At 34.0% G+C, this 19,186-nt stretch overlaps 1 protein-coding gene across 8 annotated transcripts in view; it reads right to left on the bottom strand.

The window, feature by feature from the left end:
* LOC116159245 (protein dead ringer-like) overlaps window positions 1-19,186 on the bottom strand; it is a 155,198-nt gene that overhangs the window by 51,433 nt on the left and 84,579 nt on the right. For all 8 annotated transcript variants that reach the window (XM_031472197.1, XM_031472194.1, XM_031472196.1 and 5 more), the window contains one exon: window positions 6,248-6,320. In XM_031472197.1, the coding sequence (XP_031328057.1) occupies window positions 6,248-6,320 (73 nt within the window). The remainder of the gene's footprint in view (window positions 1-6,247; window positions 6,321-19,186) is intronic.

Genomic DNA, 19,186 nt, shown 5'->3' with positions numbered 1-19,186 from the left:
AGATAGCCTTGGTCCGTTACTTGGATATTTTACCGACAGTATCAAAGCTTTTGAAATTGAATTACGTTTACCGCCTTAATTTACAGAAGGTACGGCGGGTGGAGATAGTTTGTCGTAGGTAGAAATTATCAAAAAATTATTAATTTTACCCAATTTTCAAGTCTTTTAATGATCTACCGCACGCGATCTAGTGCCGTTTACACTTTCAAAAAGAGTGGCTACCTTGCCTAGTAAGTAAGGTGAAATAAGTCCCCTTGAATACAAATTCAACATTTTCCACCCTTTTTTCAAATGTTAAATGGAAACCGCTGTATTTTTAATAAAGTATCATATTAGGGAAAAAGAAAAATAACATTACAAATGCAAAGATACAGTGTGTTAAATGCAGGGTTAAAAGATACAGTGTGTTAAATGCAGGGTTAAATGTGCCAAAGATCAGCATAATTTTAATCACGTGTATTATTTAATTATTAATGAGTTCCTAGCAGGTATAACTACTCTTCTATAGGTGATTTTTCGTAATAACCGGCATTAAAATTTAAAAAAAAACATTTTAGCGTTTAAATTGTGCTCTATTTGTGCTTTTGCTTATTTTGAAGGACTTTAAAGATCATAAAAAGCTCCCTTCAAAATTGATAATACTCAAGATTCCGCAAAAATCACATTTCTAGGTTAAAAGTGTGTCCATAAACCAGACAAGTGCCTATTTAGTACTCTAATTGGAACTTCTGCATTTTTGGAGTTTAAGATAGTAATCATGTTCAGGTAGCGTATTTAATTAAGTGATAATTAAGTGTTCAATTAGTACTCCAACTCGAATTTTATTGCTTCTTTACATTACCTTGATTCCTGGAATCAACCGAAACATCTCCACATTTGTATTCCATCCCCCACCTTCTCCTATACTGGCCCACTGGCATAATTGTTCCGTGGATAAGAATTATAATAAGAACAATATTACGAATTAGTCAACACTGTTTGTAGATGGGGTTGATAGCCCTTTGAGAAAAGGACATTTTTCACAAGCGTTTTGTCTTAGTTGGTAGTTGACATGACATGATTGTCGAATTTTTAGAACCCTTTTGAGATCTGGCTACAATTACTACAAACGTAGTCACTCTGGACCGACGAAAGCACATTTTCTCCGCAAGTGTCGTTCTGGTCTCGGGGCTGTATATCGTATAAGAAAGAAACCACAACGAAAAAGCTTAAGCTGAAGGACTAGTAGCGCAGACGGACAGACAGACGGACAAAGTGCGGACAATAGCGTTCATTTTCCTTTTGCAAAATGCGATAAAAAAGTATAGGCAGAAGCCAGAATTATTTAAAGTCAGAAAGACGCACATGGGATATTGTTGTACTGGGTGTAACAATTAAGTATGAAATAACAGTAAAAATTGTGCGCGTATTTTTTAACCAAAATAAAGTAGGTTTGACACAAATTGGTACCTCAATGCAAAGTTTTTATGCTTTATTTATCTTTAGGCACAAACATTTAAAGACCGTCTGTCACATTTAAAGGAGAACCAACCCTTAAATAAATTTTACCACGAAAGCATTGGGGTTAAAAGTACAGGGAGTGGTTAGTTACAATTAAAAAACAAGTTGGCAAGTACTCGATGCGTCGGGTAACTTAAGTGCGTTTTGTTCGACGGATCGAGGTGTTATTAGCGCTGAAATATAGTCTGCATGCCCAAAAGCTAATGCTTCAAACCCTAGCATTCTACAATGATTCCTTCGAGATATATATATAGAAAAACCTTTGCATCCGACCGACGGACGGGCCGATCGAACAGCCACACTGAATAAATAAGCGCTTTTTTTTAAAACGCGTTAAAAACAGTTTAATAACTAAATTTGTGCCCCCGTTGTTTATACGGGGACGATAATAACACTTTGGATTAAACGGCAACCGGTAAAAAGTTTAAAAACGATTAATTGCAATATCAGAATAAATACTATTGTCAAATTTGCCAGGCGTGAGCCGATACAAAAGGTCCATTTGTACTACACAAGGCGTTCTACCATACACTTTACATGAGTATTTATTTGAGTGATCAAACCAGAGCATCAGTTTTGATTTCCAGATTATAAGGGGAAATAAAGAAGTAACTTTCCGCAAGGTAAGAATAGGTAATTAGAAGTTTATTTATTACTGAGCCAGCCGTGGGTATAAAATTTCATGACAAAAAATTAATTGTTACAGTACAATTTTTACCAGTGCCGTAGATTAAAAATTATTTTATGCATGTGAGGTCTTCAATGCCTGTAAATGTAACTAAGCCGTTACAGGACACGTAAAGATTTTTTTATAGAATTTTGAACAAATTTTTAGAAAATTAAAGAGAGAAAACAACAACATAGCGAAACTACTTCATTCCATTCTCCTATCTATTTGCGATTAGTCACAATTAAGTTTCGAAAATTTGTTCAAAATGTATAACTATGACCATAAGAATTACTTAGTTGATCCTAAAATCAATTAATATTTTATCCTGTTTTAATAATAATAATAATAATATTTATTGTCCAAACAAGTAAGTACTCTACAACACGACAATATCTAAAAAAGAAATCTTAAAGTTATTGCGATCCGTTAACTATTCAAGAAAAAAAACCAAAAAAAAACAAAAAATCTAAAAATTCAACTCTGATACAACTAAATTTCATTCAACGAATTGTAACAGTTCGTTTAAAGTAATATTGAATATATCCGTGGTGGAAGGTAATTCGTTCACTAGTGAGCACACTAAATGAACTGGTGGTCTCTGTAACGCAGCAGTTCTGCATCTAAACGGGTTGAATGTTGCTGTGCATCTTGACGACAATCTTGGAACGCGGAACCTGATTTTGTTTAGTAAAGAGGGGCAATCGATAACATTGGACAAAAGTTTGTAGAGAAAGGTAACACATACCGCTTTCTTCTGGTACTAAGAGGTAGAAGTTCAAACCGCGCACACATAGTCGACTGAGAGAAACCTCTTGGGGGATAACATCCATCTTCTCGGTAGCATAGGTATTTTAAAAGCGTTGGACGCGCTCAATTTCGTGGACGTAGTTTTGGTATAGTGGGAACCAAATTTTTAGTTTTAGTGAAACACCTATTTATTTTCAAAAGTGAACAAATTGCTGCCATAATGCAATTAAAAGAAAATTGTCCTAAAAGCCGACGCTCACTTACGCGAGGCGCGATGAAGCGCTTTTTTCGCTTATGATTTCATACGCCACACCGCGCTCCTTGGCGCGTAAGTGAACGCTGGCCTTAAAGCTACAGTGTACGAAGATAAAAAAAGTCGAATGCTTCAAAAAACTTCTGTCACCTGTTTTGTCATGGAAACCTACCATACGTATTGCAATTGAAGACAATTTCAGTAATTCGTTTAGTGACAGATATCAACCTACTTATAATTTATTATTGCATTCAGAATTTTCAAATTGCAGTTTGGATTTTGGCATAAGTATAGAACAAAATGTCTCGTAAATCAGCTCGAGAATTTGTTAACGCAAAATTACGAAGATTAACTTTTACTTCACAATCGCCTTCTAGAAAACAAAACGGCGAATTATCGAAGCATGAATGTCTCAATATACCCTTTTAGAAAATCTGTCAACAAATTTTACATTGTTTCCGTCCTTTTAAAGATAATCTCAAAAATTATTACCTACCCCGATTCCAAGTAGAATAGAATACCATAAAATGTGTAATTTCCGATGAATACAAGCTTTAAAAGCACGTGACGTCATTGCGCCCCCCACGGTGAAAAGGGCTGTTAAGGATATTTTCTTCGAAATGTCGATTTCCGAATAAATCCTTAAGATAAATAGTGTCACAAAAACGAAGGTCAACTGCCCACATTCGACTTACTTTAAGTACGGATGGCAAAATCAATTTCCAAATGTCATTTTTTGTTGTCCCAAACTATTCAAATGAAAGTTTGTTTATAATTTATTAGTCTCTATTGTATCCGGTTTAAAATTGGGCATGTTGGCATTAACAACCCTCAAACTACCTCACCCTGCTTATAATTAAATTAGGCTCTCTCTCGCTCGCATCCACTTCTGCTTAATCACCATGTTTACTGCTAGTCACTGTGATGTAGATGATTTTACTGAATTAAACAGTAGCCCTGTACCTTTTTTTAAAGGTAATGCGATAATCATCTAATAATGACCGGGTAAAAGTTTAATTCTAGTAATTTTTCTAGATGAGGAGCGTGTAACATGACATTAGGCCTCATTTCTCAATCCATCCCGAGATTTTCGTATCAATAGTCTTCTGTAAACTGTCCTCTTCAATTTTTAAGCTTTTCAAATATAAACACCTTCAAGAGGTGAAGGTATCGTGTTTGAAAACTTCGCGTGCAAATCTGCACAATGCATATTTCAGTGGCGTACAGTTGGTTTTCGCAATTAACCTTTCATTATATTTATTGTTTACGACTTGTCTATACCCAACAGTAAGTGTTACGTACTATTAAATGCCATTTACCGGCGCATCCCTTTGAAGCTATCCATATGTCGAATTAAATCGAATATGCCGTCAGTAAATGCACGCCCATGCATTGTAAACAGTTGCAGTTCGGGCGCGATCCTGTTTTTCTGAGAAATGCAAACAACTCGAATAATATTACATTACTAGTATTTTAATAATTTTAATAACGGCACGATTCCTTTGGGTCACGATATAATTAGGACAATTTTCCGTCTAGATATTTTTATACCAGTTGGTGTCTGCCAATGCACCGCATATAATTTATTGTTGGCGTTATTAGCTTACTATTAAACTGAAGGATATTATTACCGTTTTTAGAAATATTATTACGGGCTGGCGTGATTGTAATAATTATGTTTAATCCTTTTTTTTTGGTACGACTTCGAAAATTCAATTAATTGTTATTATTTTTGCGATAATTTTAAGACCGAAGTCGCATTCAACATGATATTAGTAAAGAAGATATTTGGAGAAATTGCAGTTGATTAGGTCCATTCTGATACATACTCCAAATGGAGTTGAATTAAATTGAAAAGTAAAAAGAGTCTAAACCTCCCCCGTACTCGTTTAATACTTACTTAAAAAAATTAAAGAGTTGTGTTATGGTGGGTTTATACAATCATTACCATTAGTGCACTAAGCTTAGGATGGTTTTGTTGGTTAGCAACGCACAATAAACCTTTGTTTCTATTGGCTATTTCTTAATGATTTTTGATAGTGAACTAATGATAATATTGTATAAACCCACCATTAGTTGCTACATGTTTCGACAGTAAGTCAATTTAAAAAAATGACGTTTTTTAATTTTCTCCATAGTACAACCTTCAAAAATGTAACCCAAACTTAAAGGTAATCCAAACTTAAATTGAATTTAATGGAAATTCAGTAATTTCACCACATGATGGCGAACTGTCGCAACATGTGCCAGGACGCTTTTCTTTAATTTTCAACGTCCGAACTATATCGTACAAGCTTCCAAAAAATTTTTCTCTACGTAACGACCATCTGCACAATACATTGCTATGTAAACAATGTTAATGTGGACGTTGACGCTTGAATTACTGACGAGTCATTAACTGTTAGTGAAATTTTTCTTCTTAAATTATTTAATTATTCTGTTGGGTTCTTTACGTTTAAATACAAAACGATTATTTCGTTTCTAGTTGTATCCAAGTGGATTGTTTTTTCTTTTAAAGATTAATTCCTAAAATTGTTAAATGTAGGTCAATTTATCGGTTCTTTTGTTATCAATTTTGCTTTGTTATATTATCGTTTAAGTGACACTTCTGATTTAATTTACGGGCACTTTTATCACTTTTCTTAAAAAGATGATTTAATTTATTAGCGATATAAATGCGTTGTAATAGGCAACAACTCAGTGTTTTTCGTAGAAAAATGTTTTCTGAGATAAGAGAATTCAGCGTAAAAATTTTGATACGTTCGATACCGTTTTTTGAGCATATAATTAGGGCTTCCTTCATGGGGAAGTTGTAGTGGAAAAGCTCATGTTTGGTATAAAAGATGTACCAAATTATTGGGAACGCTTTTAATAGTAATTGAACGGCAAGGTTTATAGCAGCTTTTCTTGCGGTAGAATGAAACCTCATTTATTGTGTCATGTATACATTTTAGTGAAAAAATTGATGGTTGAAAAAGTTCTGCTGTTTAGATATCGTTGCTAGTAAATAAGAAGCAAAAAACTGTAATCGTGTAACGTAATTAAGTATAAAATAGAACAATCGTAAATGTACTCACCTCGTTTTTGCATAAATGAGAAGAGATCATCGAGGAACTCTTTCCTTTTTGGGTCGTCATTAATTTCGTATAACTGAAAAGAGAATAAAGTATGAGAAAGCTGTGTCCTATACCTCTATAAATGAAGTTAAATTAGTATAACAATAATTTGGTATGAGGCATAAAACTTTCGACTGGTCTTCATTCAGCACCTTTAATTTAACTTTCAAAAATGAAAAATTAATAAAATATCCCCACGCCTACTCGATTAGTAGTAGTTTTTGTTTGGGCTGGGCGGTAATTAATATTATCCACTTGATGATGATGAGCGCATTTACCGTATGGTGTGCCATTAGGTTGCGATAAACGAATGCAGTTTGGTGCGAAATTATTGCAATGAGGTAATGTATGGCGACCAGTTGGGCTCGTATATATTTTAGCGTTAAAAAAACTTCGGCCATTGTTGCGAGGTGGGGTTGCTAAGGTTAAACATAGTCATTAATAACCCTGCTTAACTAATCTGTCGGTTGTAGCCATCTATCCTTACAAGTTACTTTATCAGGCCTCGAGCAAACTACAAAAGCATTTGGTGCACTCGATTGCTACAATAACAAATTTATGAATTGCATTCTTTCATAACATGTAAAACGCTGCTTTTAAATTGTTCGCATCGCGGAGGAGAAAAATCGTAATTGCTTTCGCATTCAGGATGTTTGGATTAGTTTAAAAGGCTCATTAGTTAAAGTCCGAGTTTATTAAGATCAAGACAAAACGTGTTTGCTTTCCTTCATAAAGTGCAAATAATAATCAATAACATACCTGGGTAACCTATGAATAAATGTGCATTTGGAGCATGTAATTGCACGATAAAGATGTTTGTTTAATAAGTCACGGGATTATTTTCAAGTTCCATTATTTTTTATACATAATTTTCCGGATAACTAAAGTATTACTCATAAAATCTAAATTTCAAATTTTCTAATATCTCTTGCAGGTTCACATGTAAAATTTTAGATTTGTAACTTTGTAATAGCGGTAATATAAGAATCTTTTAGTTTAATTGAGCATTTTCGAAATGCTAATCTAATCATTCTGTATATTTCAAGAATATTTATCGTAGTTGCAAACCGCTCTAATGAAGCCGCGGCCCTAAGAGTACAATCAGCCCACTATATGCAGTATGTATCTCCTAAATAGCAAACCACTACTGAAAAGGACCTCGAGGAGATTTTAATGCTCCGCCGAATGCAGAAAAGTGATAATGATAGCTTTTCCCAAAAGCATATCAATGTGCCAATTAATTTAACCTTTTTATGTTGACTATGTTCTCCTTTGCCAAATATGTTTTTGTTTGTTAGATAAACTTCATTTTGCCAGATGTGTGACATACACGCGATGATAGCCTCAAATTTATTCTGTAATTAATGTAATAACTATGTCCCTCTGTTTTGTTATTTTCTTTATGTATGTTAGGATCTATTTTATTAATTTGGAACTTTTTTCTTTTTTTGTTTAAGTATAGATTACACTGTACACTACTTTACTTTACTATTGTTACTTTGTCCTGTAATTGGGAGATAAACCTGTAGGGCAATAAATAAATAAATAAACCTGTCGCCAGGAAAGATTGCCGGTCATAGAACACTTGATCCCGGTCTACAATCTATGTTTTTCTAAACGTGTGAGCGACTTCCGGTGTAGTATCGTGTGAAAGACTTTTCGTTCAACATTGGCACGATCCTATTCGGGAAGTCACTCGCATCTTAAGAAAAACATAGATTGTAAATCGACACAAGGTGTACTGTGACCGGCAATCTTTCCTGGCGAGAGTTATAGATACCCTGATATGGCGCTGATATCCTCGAAGTTAAAAAGCGACTTGTAAAGAAAATTAAATTAAAACAAGTTAAAAACGTGGTCACTCGCGACCGAACAAAACGCGCATTTTCCCCGCACAGAATCAGTAATAACTCGAGAAGAAAGTGACCAAGCCAAATAAGCTTTTGTCGTTCTGGTCTCTGGGCTGTACTACACAGTATAAGAAAGAAACCACAACGAAAAAGCTTAAACTGGAAGACCAGTAGAGCTACAGACGGACAAAGTGCGCGCAATAGCGTTTATTTTCCTTTTGGAAAATGCGTTAAAAACCTGTAAATTTAATTATGAATTATTTTTTTGACATAAAATGCCATACTCCAGTAAAGCATATCTATAAGAACGAGGCTAGCGAGTAAATTCGAATTAATCTAATTAACTGTTGCGTTAGACGGTTGACCGTAACACAACGTTAAATTCAAGAATTAATCACCCTTGTCAAAGCAAATTAAATAATCAAGTACAAGCACACGGAAAATGGGCAATAGTTATTTACCTAAAAAAACAAAATATTGTTGATATTTTCGGTTCATATTTTGCAGGTGTATATGAAAAAGGAGGCCCCTGTGCCAAAATTAATATTGTTTACATCAACAGCCCTCATATTCATATTAATTCTGTCTCTGAGCAGGAAGTCATTGAAGGCATAAAAGGCTTAAAAAACAAACCGACCGCCGGAACTGATCAAATACCTGCCTTTTTAATTAAAGATTGCTCTTGTATTCTAACATATCCTTTAACAATTTTGCTTAACTTATCTTTAAAACAATGGACTTTTCCAGCTGTTTGGAAAGTTGCTAAGATGTGCCCGATATTAAAAACAGGTTTGGCATCTAAAGTTGAAAATTATCGCCCCATATCTATTTTATGCAACTTCTCCAAAGTTTTTGAAACAGTACTATACAAAAAACTTTATCAACAATTTAACACGCAGTTGTCTAGTTACCAACATGGTTTCGTTCCCAATAGATCAACTGTTACAAATTTGACTTGCTTTGTGCAATATTGTTCAGAAGTACTAGATAATAGACAGCAAGTTGATGTTATTTACACAGATTTCAGCAAAGCCTTCCATAAAATTGATCATAATATTATTTTAAACAAGCTTGTTGAATATGGTTTCAGTATTATATTAGATATATTGTTCATTTAATGAAATCATATCTAACTAACCGACGTCAATTTGTTTCCTATAACGGGCATAACTCACAATCATTTATTCCTACATCAGGAGTGCCGCAAGGGTCAACTCTTGGTCCCTTTCTCTTTTTAATATTCATTAACAATTTACCCTCCGTAATTTCATCTCAGAGATTATTGTTCGCGGATGACTTAAAAATTTTCACTAGAATCACAAGCCACAAGGATTGTGAGAGCCTTCAAAGCGATTTGGAAAGTGTTTATAATTGGTGTAACGCAAACAGGTTGTATCTGAACATTGATAAATGCAAGGTGGTCACTTTTTCACGCAAGCGTGGATTAATCCGATGCAATTATCAAATTCAAAATACACCCTTAAAAAGAGACACGCAAACAAAAGATTTAGGGGTTCTGTTCGATTACATGCTAACATTTAGCTTACACATTGATACAATTGTTAGGCAATCTTTTAAAGCCTTAGGTTTTATTATACACATTGGTTCAGATTTTGCAAATTTGTCAACTGTTGTACTACTTTTTTCTACATTTGTACGAAGCAAGCTTGAATATGGTGTAGGTACTAGTATGGAATCCAGCATTTAAAAAACACGAAGAATACCTAGAAAGTATACAACGTCGTCTTTTAAAATACCTAGCATTTCGCTGTGATGGATACTACCCTACAAGAGGCTACCCACAAAATCTACTGCTAGAGAGATTCAACCTTTTACCCTTAAGTAGCAGACGTAAAAGAATAAGTGTGTCGTTCTTGTACAAATTATTATGGAATGAAATTGATTGTGTCACATTACACAATTATTTAAATTTCTCTGTGACTCGTTCTTCCTCCAGGCATTTCCTAACTTTTAAATTACCCTATTGCAGGACAAATCTCTTCCCAAATGCGCCAATTTATCGCATGTGTCATAATTATAACTCAGTATGCGATACTGTTGATATTTTTAACACTAATTTAAAATTCCTTATAAGTATGATCCAATAATTTTTGTCTTTTTTTTTGATTTTGCCATTGCACTAATACAATTTCTCTTATTCACCAATATTGTAATGACTTTATTTTGTTTATTGTATAACTCTGTTAACAATTTTCTTTCACTTCAGTTATAAATCTATCATTATAATTATTTTTGTTCAATTTCTGTTAATTTTTCTATATTTCTGCGCGGCTTTTATTGAACAATATTTAAGTTTGTCCTGTATTTAGACTAGATAGTCTGTTTGGACAATAAATTATTATTAATATTATTATAAAAGTCAGGAAAATGTCACATTGCTGGCGAGGAATTATTGAAATACGAGGCCCCTTTGGGGCCGAGTACTTTAATTTCCGAGTATTAAATTTTACCCGAAATCGTATTTTAACATTTCAATTTTTAATGATTAATGTCAATCTGTCAATGATGACAGTAGTCATTATAGACATTTAGCAATGTCACACCGGCCGGTAAAGTGACGGTGCGGCCGGTAAAGTGACAGGTGCGGCCAGTAAAGTGACAAGCGCCAGGAAACGTAGTCTGTACTGCCTCTGTCATGGAAACCAAAATTTCCTGACAGAAAGTAGGCGGGAAAATGAAGGTTTCAAGACAATTTTTGGTGAAGAATATATAAAATATGTCAATAATATATCGCTCTTAAGAAGTTTGTTACACCCCATATAAATTTCCCACTATACAAATTCAATTGATTTACCAAAAGGTGTTGAATCATCAGAAATATTTATAGATATTTACCTAAAAATGTTTAGATATTCTTATTTAAGTTAATTGTAGATTGTTTATTACTACAGGTCACAGGACCGTTTTGTTGGTATAAAACTTGGTCAACTGAAACAAGCCTATCGCTGAAACATAAATTATTCCGTTTCTGAAAGTCGTATGAATAACATTTTTTTTAAAATTGCACTGGGCGATTTTGTTATGTCTTGTGGTAAGTTTGTGTATACAGGGTGGTTTTTTTTAATTTTTAGCAAAGTAATGCAAAATTTTATGCTGATTTTCCCTTTTCAAGTTTCTTATGGCTCTACTAATGACGAAGTCTTTTTTTGGTCATATCTTCGCTATTTTTAGATCGAGATACAAGAAAACTTTGAAAGGAGAAATTTATCGACATATAATTTTACTTAACTTTTCCATACGCGACTTTGTATATCTTGTTTACGAGATTCCCATAGTGAAAATGAAAAAAATCTCACCCTGTATAAAAATCATCAGCGTATCCCCCAAAGTTTGATGGATTTCGATCAAACAATTTAGACAGTCAAGTAAAGTTATAAATCCAAAGCAAGAACAGTAGATGAATGAATCGTAAATGATTTTTACAAAGCAGTACGAATAATAATTAATAAGCAACAAAGCGCCAATTTAATGTCCCCAAAACCACCAGAATCTTATGAGGAAAATTTTACAGTGAACAACGGTTAAGAAATGTCAGTTATTTTGTTACTCCCTTACTACATTTAAACTACTTCCCCAAAAGAGAAGGGAGTGGGAATTTGACGAAACCGTCAAACAGTTACAAACGTAAAGTTGTAAAAATCGTCAATTTGGTTTCCCTTCAATTATAATAATTTCATGTCATTTATGTTAAACGACTCATTGCCCTTTGGCGAACCCCTATAAAATAATGTAAATAAAATCGTTAATCTTCATGAGAAACAAATGGATCGCAACAGAAATGCGCTTATTAACCGATATTTCCCCATATTCGGCTTTAAATATAATATAAACGTACAAGTTTTTCGTATATATAATAACCGCAGAATCGTTTGGAAAGGTGACGAGGCGTAATAATCAGGCCAATTATAAAAGAACTACCGGCATGTTACGGTATTATGCCATCATATTATGTTATTGTAAAGTGACAATGCATGTAAACATCGTATTGAATAGTAACCTATTGTTGAACGTAGGGGTCTGGCGTAGTTGGGGTCCACACTCTCGCACCTTGAGGGTGCCCTTTTATCTTTTTACGTAAACACGAGGTTACACATCTCCATTGTTAAAAGTCAAGTGATCTGATCCTTGTTGATGATTGTTATCGTACCTCAATAGATTGAATAAGAGGTTAATAATTACTAAAACCTTATCGAAAATGTCATCGCCGAATATATTTTAATATCATTATAAACGGTAATTAACTTGCTTAGTTTATTATATTACCTAATAGAATTTACAAAGTCGTATATTACCATTAGTAAATTTATTATTCTTGTTAGATTAGATTTTAAGATAATCGGGCGAGAGAAATTACCTGCCCGGTTAACATTCCTCCTACTTTAATCGAATTTACTTCACTATTAAAATGCGAAGAATGCGTGTCATTGCCTATTTATTTTATGAGTTATGCATATTTTATTTGACAAATTTTTTTAACAATATTTAAGATCAAATATAACTATCTTAAGATGCCACACAGCATTCAAATGCGCGTTATGACCGAGGAAACGATCAATTTATGTGATGTATTGGCACAATAAAACTTGGTATTCCTACGGCGAGAGAGGAGATTCATCTTATAGTTAACGGATCGTAAAGTATTATTTTTAACGTATTTTCATTATTTCAGTTTAAAGAATGTACTACACCTGTTTTTATAGATTGTAGAAGATATATTATTTCGGACTTGACTGCTTACTTACAGACGAAGAAGCTTCGCGCCTTCCTCTCTCTCTGCGCCGCTGTAAATTAATTTTGGAAGTTCATAGAATGGAGACAATGGCCTAATTAGAGAACTGACTACCTACTAATTATTCCTTTTGAGCTTTGCCAAACATTGTAATTGATCATATATTGTTGGCAGAGAGATCATTGGCATTTGGAAGGGCGGTGCTTGGATTTGCCTCAAATTTTAATGTAATTAACGATTTTTCGACTTCGTGATATATATATAATGTGTTAATCGAATTGACATTGGCAATGGTGAACTGCCTTGAATTGACAGCATAAAGTAAGAGAATTTACTGAAAATACTGTAATGGAATCCCCTTTAACTTCCTTGACGCATTTACAACATAATTAAAAGTTTAGCGTTAATTTATATAAATCGCTCACTAATAATTCAATTTGTATACTTAAGATTACATTTATTTTTGGCCAAACGGAAATTCAGTGTCTAATGTGGAGAGGGCGTGAATACACCTATATCCAAATTGTTTAAGAAGTGGACTCATTGTTTATAAGACAAAATTGTACTTCCTTGGTTAAGAAACAGCAGGTGGATGTTTTCTGACTACACAGGTCGGACTTATACACACGATCCAGAAACACGGAATTTGGAACCACAACAAAAGATCATTTTTAAAATTTGCCGGGATTTTCAACGCAACGCTTCAATTTCTGCTACCTTGACCACACGTTCGAAACAGAGGAGTTCATTTGGTTCTCTTATTCGTATCTGGTACCTCCACTTGGAATTTTTTAAAATATACCACTATTTCGCTTGGTAATTTCAGCAGTTCTCATGCAGATTCAGATCATTTGGATGTAGCGAGAAAAATAAATTTACAAAATTGTTATAGGTATGTCAGAGATAGCGAGAAACAATCGAAAAATCACAAAAATTAGGATTTTTTTCGTAAAATGAACCGCTGGGGAGCTATTTTGAAAAAAACCAATTTGTTGTACTTTTCATCCAAGATGGTAGCGTGAGTGGTCTTCCCCTAAGATCGAAAACATGGTCTTTGTTTCAAGGCCCATACCTCAACAACATATTAAAAAATTACTACCACCACCTTTTGTAGGGAAAATGCCTTATTTATCCCGTACTGACTGTATTATATGGTGATTAACCGAATTTTGTGTAATCTCAAATTAGTTTTCGATCGAGATACACTTTTCTCTCATCTTGGAGGCTATAAATTGAATTCATAGTGGATGCATACGTACGGTACGGTCAATTTCCCTTAACCATCTAGTTATCTAGTGTGTTCTCTTCAGGATTTTGCCATTTGAAGCTTGAGCCGATTTAACTTTTAATTTTTCCCGTATTTATTTCCTAATAATAAAAGGGATATCAAGTGTAATTGTGTAGTAAGTCGTTTGGTAATAACTGACGAATCCTTGAGAATTATTTTGTTGAGGGAAATTGCAATCATTGTATTTTATGCTTAGTTCCCAGTTTCGGGTGGCGCTCAATCTTATGGTAAGTTACGAGGAAGCTCGGAAGATTTTTATGCCCTACGAACTAACAACACATCCTTGAGCTAGCTGACCGTTTATGCGATGTTTTGAGAAAAAGCAATGCCAATTTAAAATCCTATAGTGAAATCGTCGAATAGAAGGAAGCATTTGCGGATATCCACCAGTAAAAAACAGTATGCAGTTTTGGTGTTACGACCCAACGATATGCCCCTACACCGGTAATGCACACGGAATTCTATGGTGTCACTGTCACAGTTGGTAAGACTAACGGTGGTGTAATTGCAGTCATTGATTAATTTCCTGTGCCGTATAGAGTGGGCCCGTATATTGCTGTGTTATTTTGTCTGGCAGGACGAAATTTTGGGATTCTTAACTAGAATGGAGAAGGGCGGTTTCAATGTAATTATTTTCTTAACCTAAATTTTTGTTTTGTATCGTTCGTTAAGTACATCAACAGAAATTATTGTTACGAAAAAGAGGTCAAGGTTTGTATTGTTTACATTTTAATCTCATTTTTGATTTTATTTAACTTAGATTTCTGAGAATTTTATATCTCTTTTATTCTGTTATCATTGTAAACGCTTAATTTAATTGACAGGTGGACGTTATTTATCGCCATTTCATTGTATTTAAAAGATAGAAAATTCTATTTTTCCTAGCATTTTAAGCTTTGTTTTATCTCTTAATGTCGGTTAAAAATTGATTCTAAAAATAATTTCTACCTCTAGCTTAACTTACGTTAGTGGGGAAATTTTCTGTTGTCAACTGCTTATCATTGGCTGTTTTAATTTGTAATTTTGGAAGAAGGGTTTCCACCTTAAATAGAACGGACTGAGAAGAGGAAGGGCTTTTTGCCACAGTTAACGCAGAATTACGTTTGTTTGAAATTTAAATCGCTTTTTGCCATAGTTAACGCAGAACTACGTTTGTTTGAGATTGAAATCAGCATTTTGTTGAAGTTTGAAGTTTTGTTTTGGGAGTTTTGAAGTTTTTATCGTCAGTTTGTTGCCAGTTAGGGCAGTTTTTGAGTTGAGTGAAGTTTGTTTGTTTTCGCTTCGGCGAGTTACCGCAGTAGTTTGGATTGTGTAGAGGCCAGCCAGTTTTGGAAGTTGGTGGAGTTTCCGTTTTACGGAGTGGCAAGCCGAGTTGCGGCAGGTTTGTGTTGCGGCAGTTTTGGAAGTTTGGACCTTCAGTAAAGTGCGTCACTAAGGTGTGGTCGACGCCGACTTGAGTCAGCAAGTTTCGGTTTTTCTGGCATATCTTCGTAAGTTTTCGGAACTTTCTGGTTTTTCTTTAATTATAAGAACAAGTAAAAAGGTTTTCGATACTGGCGGTGGCTTCAAAACAAATAATCAACCAATGGAACTCGCAAGAAGGGAAAAAAATCTTCAACGAACCGTACGGTGCTGAACATAGCAAAAATCTGATTTAAATTTTCCAAGAAACTTAGTTCTGCGTTGACTGTGGCAAAAAGCGACGCTTTGCTTGTTAACGTCTTATTTACGGCGAAACCCTTCTTCCGATAATAAAAATTACAACATACAAAGTTGACAACAAAGAGAGAATCAAAACTATCCTATTAACGAACGTTATTAGGCCAAGAAAATAGAAGTGGGTAATTTTTCTAAATCAATTTGTTCGCAAACATTAAGAGATAAATTCAAACTTAAATTCTAGGAAAAATAAAATTTCATCTCTCTTGCGATAAATCACATCTACCTATCTATTAACTTAAAAATTCACATTTGATAACAGATAAAGACCCAACAATTTTCTACGTTTAAATAAAATAAAATGTAAACAAAAACAACCTTGATCGCTTTCCCGTATGACATAATAATCTCAATGCCGTCACATAGACCAACGACAAATTAATAAAATTTAATTTCGAAAATTAATTATACAAAAAGGAGACCGCTTTTGTCCATCTTAATTAGAATTTCCGAAGATTTCATCCTGCTGGATGAAATAAACACAGCAATATAATTGGGATAATGTTAGAGAGTGAAGATAGGCGGAACACATGTGAATAATATATAAAAATAGAGGAAGCATACTTCGCGATTCTAGCTGACTCCTAGTTTGGATCAGGAATTGGGAGGAGAAGGGCTTTACTGGGTGGAAGATCCACACTATTTCTAGTAAAGACCCAATGGGGAACTGTGCGTTACGCTTTTCTCAATTCCTTTTATTAATACAACGGCAACGAAGAAAGTATTTTCCTACGACTTTCATTGAAAATGACATATGTCGTACAATTATGTTTACTTGAAAATTGACAATTTCGCTCACTTATGGCAAAATGTAACGGAAAACAAAACGCACCCGTGTGATTTGCTTTCTCATAAGATCTACCATATATTAGAAAGCAAATCGCATGTTACGTTTTGTTTTCGTAGTAGTCTAATCTTCTTGTAACATCAACGTAGTAAGCATACGTCAAACTCTAAAATTGCGATTAGTTTATTCTTGAGTTTATTCCCTTGTGCTACGCGTTTAATTCCTTACTTAATTTTAATGGCGAAAAGTGATTCTTCCATGGATGTAGAGTGTACTCCACCCAACATCAGGGAAGAGGCAAAATCCACTACACTCGAATTACTATCAACTAAATTGCGGCTGAGGTATGAAAAGTAGCGTACGTCTAATAATATTAGTAAATTTCTTGCAGAAGCTCCAAACGACAGGTACCTCTTTGCTAAAGTAATTAAAACAATAGTTCGTTAAAGAGAAATTGAATCTATTTCGTATTTTTAGATAGTTTTAGTAGTTGGTTCGAAATAAAATAACTTTTGTTTCATTATGTAAGTAGATTTTTGGTTGTATGGAGAGTCGTAGGAAAAATAGTGTACATGACTCGTTTGAAAGCCACTTTTCACACTCGTGTGAAAAGTATCGCTTTCAACACTCGTTACGTAATATACTATTTCCTAAAACAGAATCAGTGGCCTGACTTTCAAGCTTCAGCGTCGATTATTAAAGCAGAATCGACTAAGTAACAATTAGTGGTTCTGCGATCAATTTTATGGTAAAGCATGTAAATAAAGAACAAAAGCATCAGAAGTCGTTATGATCAATTCCCACCACGTTGACAGGACCATACCATAAATAGTAGCGTTTCTTTTGTTCCCTTGCATCTTACGTTTCCTTACAGTGCACTAAAGTGTCAGAAATATAATAGATAGGTACCAAATGTAAATACTTAGACGCAGTTGCTGTTGGGGAGGGACAATTTCTTATCGTAACCAAAAAGTTCCATAGGAGTAGGTACATGAGCCATTTGATAATTTATATATCGGTAATGTCTACCGATATATAAATTATCAAAGGACTCATGTACCTTATATATTATATATTGAAATAATTAAGTTAGAATCAATATAAATAAATAATACATGTTTGGTATCTTGCACATACCTACATATTAAAAAATACTATTTGTAATCCTAGAGCCAACGATGCATTACACGATTTCCGCCCGCATAGTTGTTAAGTCGCACATATAAAACGATAAAAACGGTTTTATCAGTGACAATTAAAAACGAGGAAACTACCACCACCATTTAATGGGTAACGCACCTGAAGTAATATAATTAAACCACGCTGTTCATCCTTGAATGAGGCACATATTATCGCGTATTTACATAAATTCATGAATTAGTCAGAAGCATATCGGTAACATTAATTTTAAATTAGTGATAAGCGACAATGTTACAAGCATAACAAAGGTATAATTTCCTCGCTTTTAGAGTAATTTAAAGAAAATGGGTTCGGAAATGTTTCTATTAAACGCTATCGCTATTATTTAAATGTTACACGGTTGTACGAAAAAGAAATAAAAACACCCACATTAAATAATTCCAATAAAACAAAACGAAATTAATCGGAATCCCAGCGCAGAACAACAACTATAGCACACATACACACACCTCAGAAACAATTAATTCCGTTTTTTATGACGATAGACGGCCCACACCAAATCATCTATCATGGGTATCGTTGACACGTTCTAAATTAAAAACACTAACCTTATAATATTGTCCACAGTGGATGTATGGTGGAAATGCGGCACGTGCAGATTTTTGTTTACCATTTGATGCAACGCTACTAATCTATAATGAACACAATTCGCCGTAGGTAAAACGTTTGATTACATTTCTTTAAAGTATATACATTAAAAAATACACAGGTTTAAACTAATTAACAAGGGTCCCTATAGGGTGTCACTTTTTACAGCTCGGAGGGAAAAATTTCATAATTTATAAAGGTGTGATGATAACTTTCTTCAATACCCATTCGCTTGATTTATTAGAATTGTTTCTAACGTAAACCGAATCATTTCATTATCTTCTTAATCGAACGATCTATTAAAAATGAAACCGGACTCAAAAGCCAGGTAAGAGATCGCCTTCTCATGACAGTTGCGGTGGATTGAGGTTTCCATCTGTAATTATATAGTTCAATCCAAAAAATGATTGCAATTCCAAGCAATTTGAATTAGTTTGAATGATTAAGAACTGCTTGCGTAATCAAAATTTATTAATCAATAGAATGATCATAAAATTTTTATGTTTTTCTTACGTATTGTAACAGAAATCATAGAATAAATTAAATGTATTGCCGTTTGATAGTTATTTATATGCTAAAGTTAGCCCATTGAATAATGCATATTAACGCTTTTACTTTTTGCCAAAGGACAAATGTGTGATTATACATTTGCGCGTACATTAAACATATGTGTCGCTTCCTTCAGTTTTATTTTTCTTAGACAAGGTAGTTTTAAAAT

Source organism: Photinus pyralis, unplaced genomic scaffold (genome assembly GCF_008802855.1).
Source record: "Photinus pyralis isolate 1611_PpyrPB1 unplaced genomic scaffold, Ppyr1.3 Ppyr1.4_LG1, whole genome shotgun sequence".
In the NCBI taxonomy this organism is placed as follows: domain Eukaryota; kingdom Metazoa; phylum Arthropoda; class Insecta; order Coleoptera; family Lampyridae; genus Photinus; species Photinus pyralis.
This window is presented reverse-complemented; position numbering and strand designations above follow the sequence as displayed.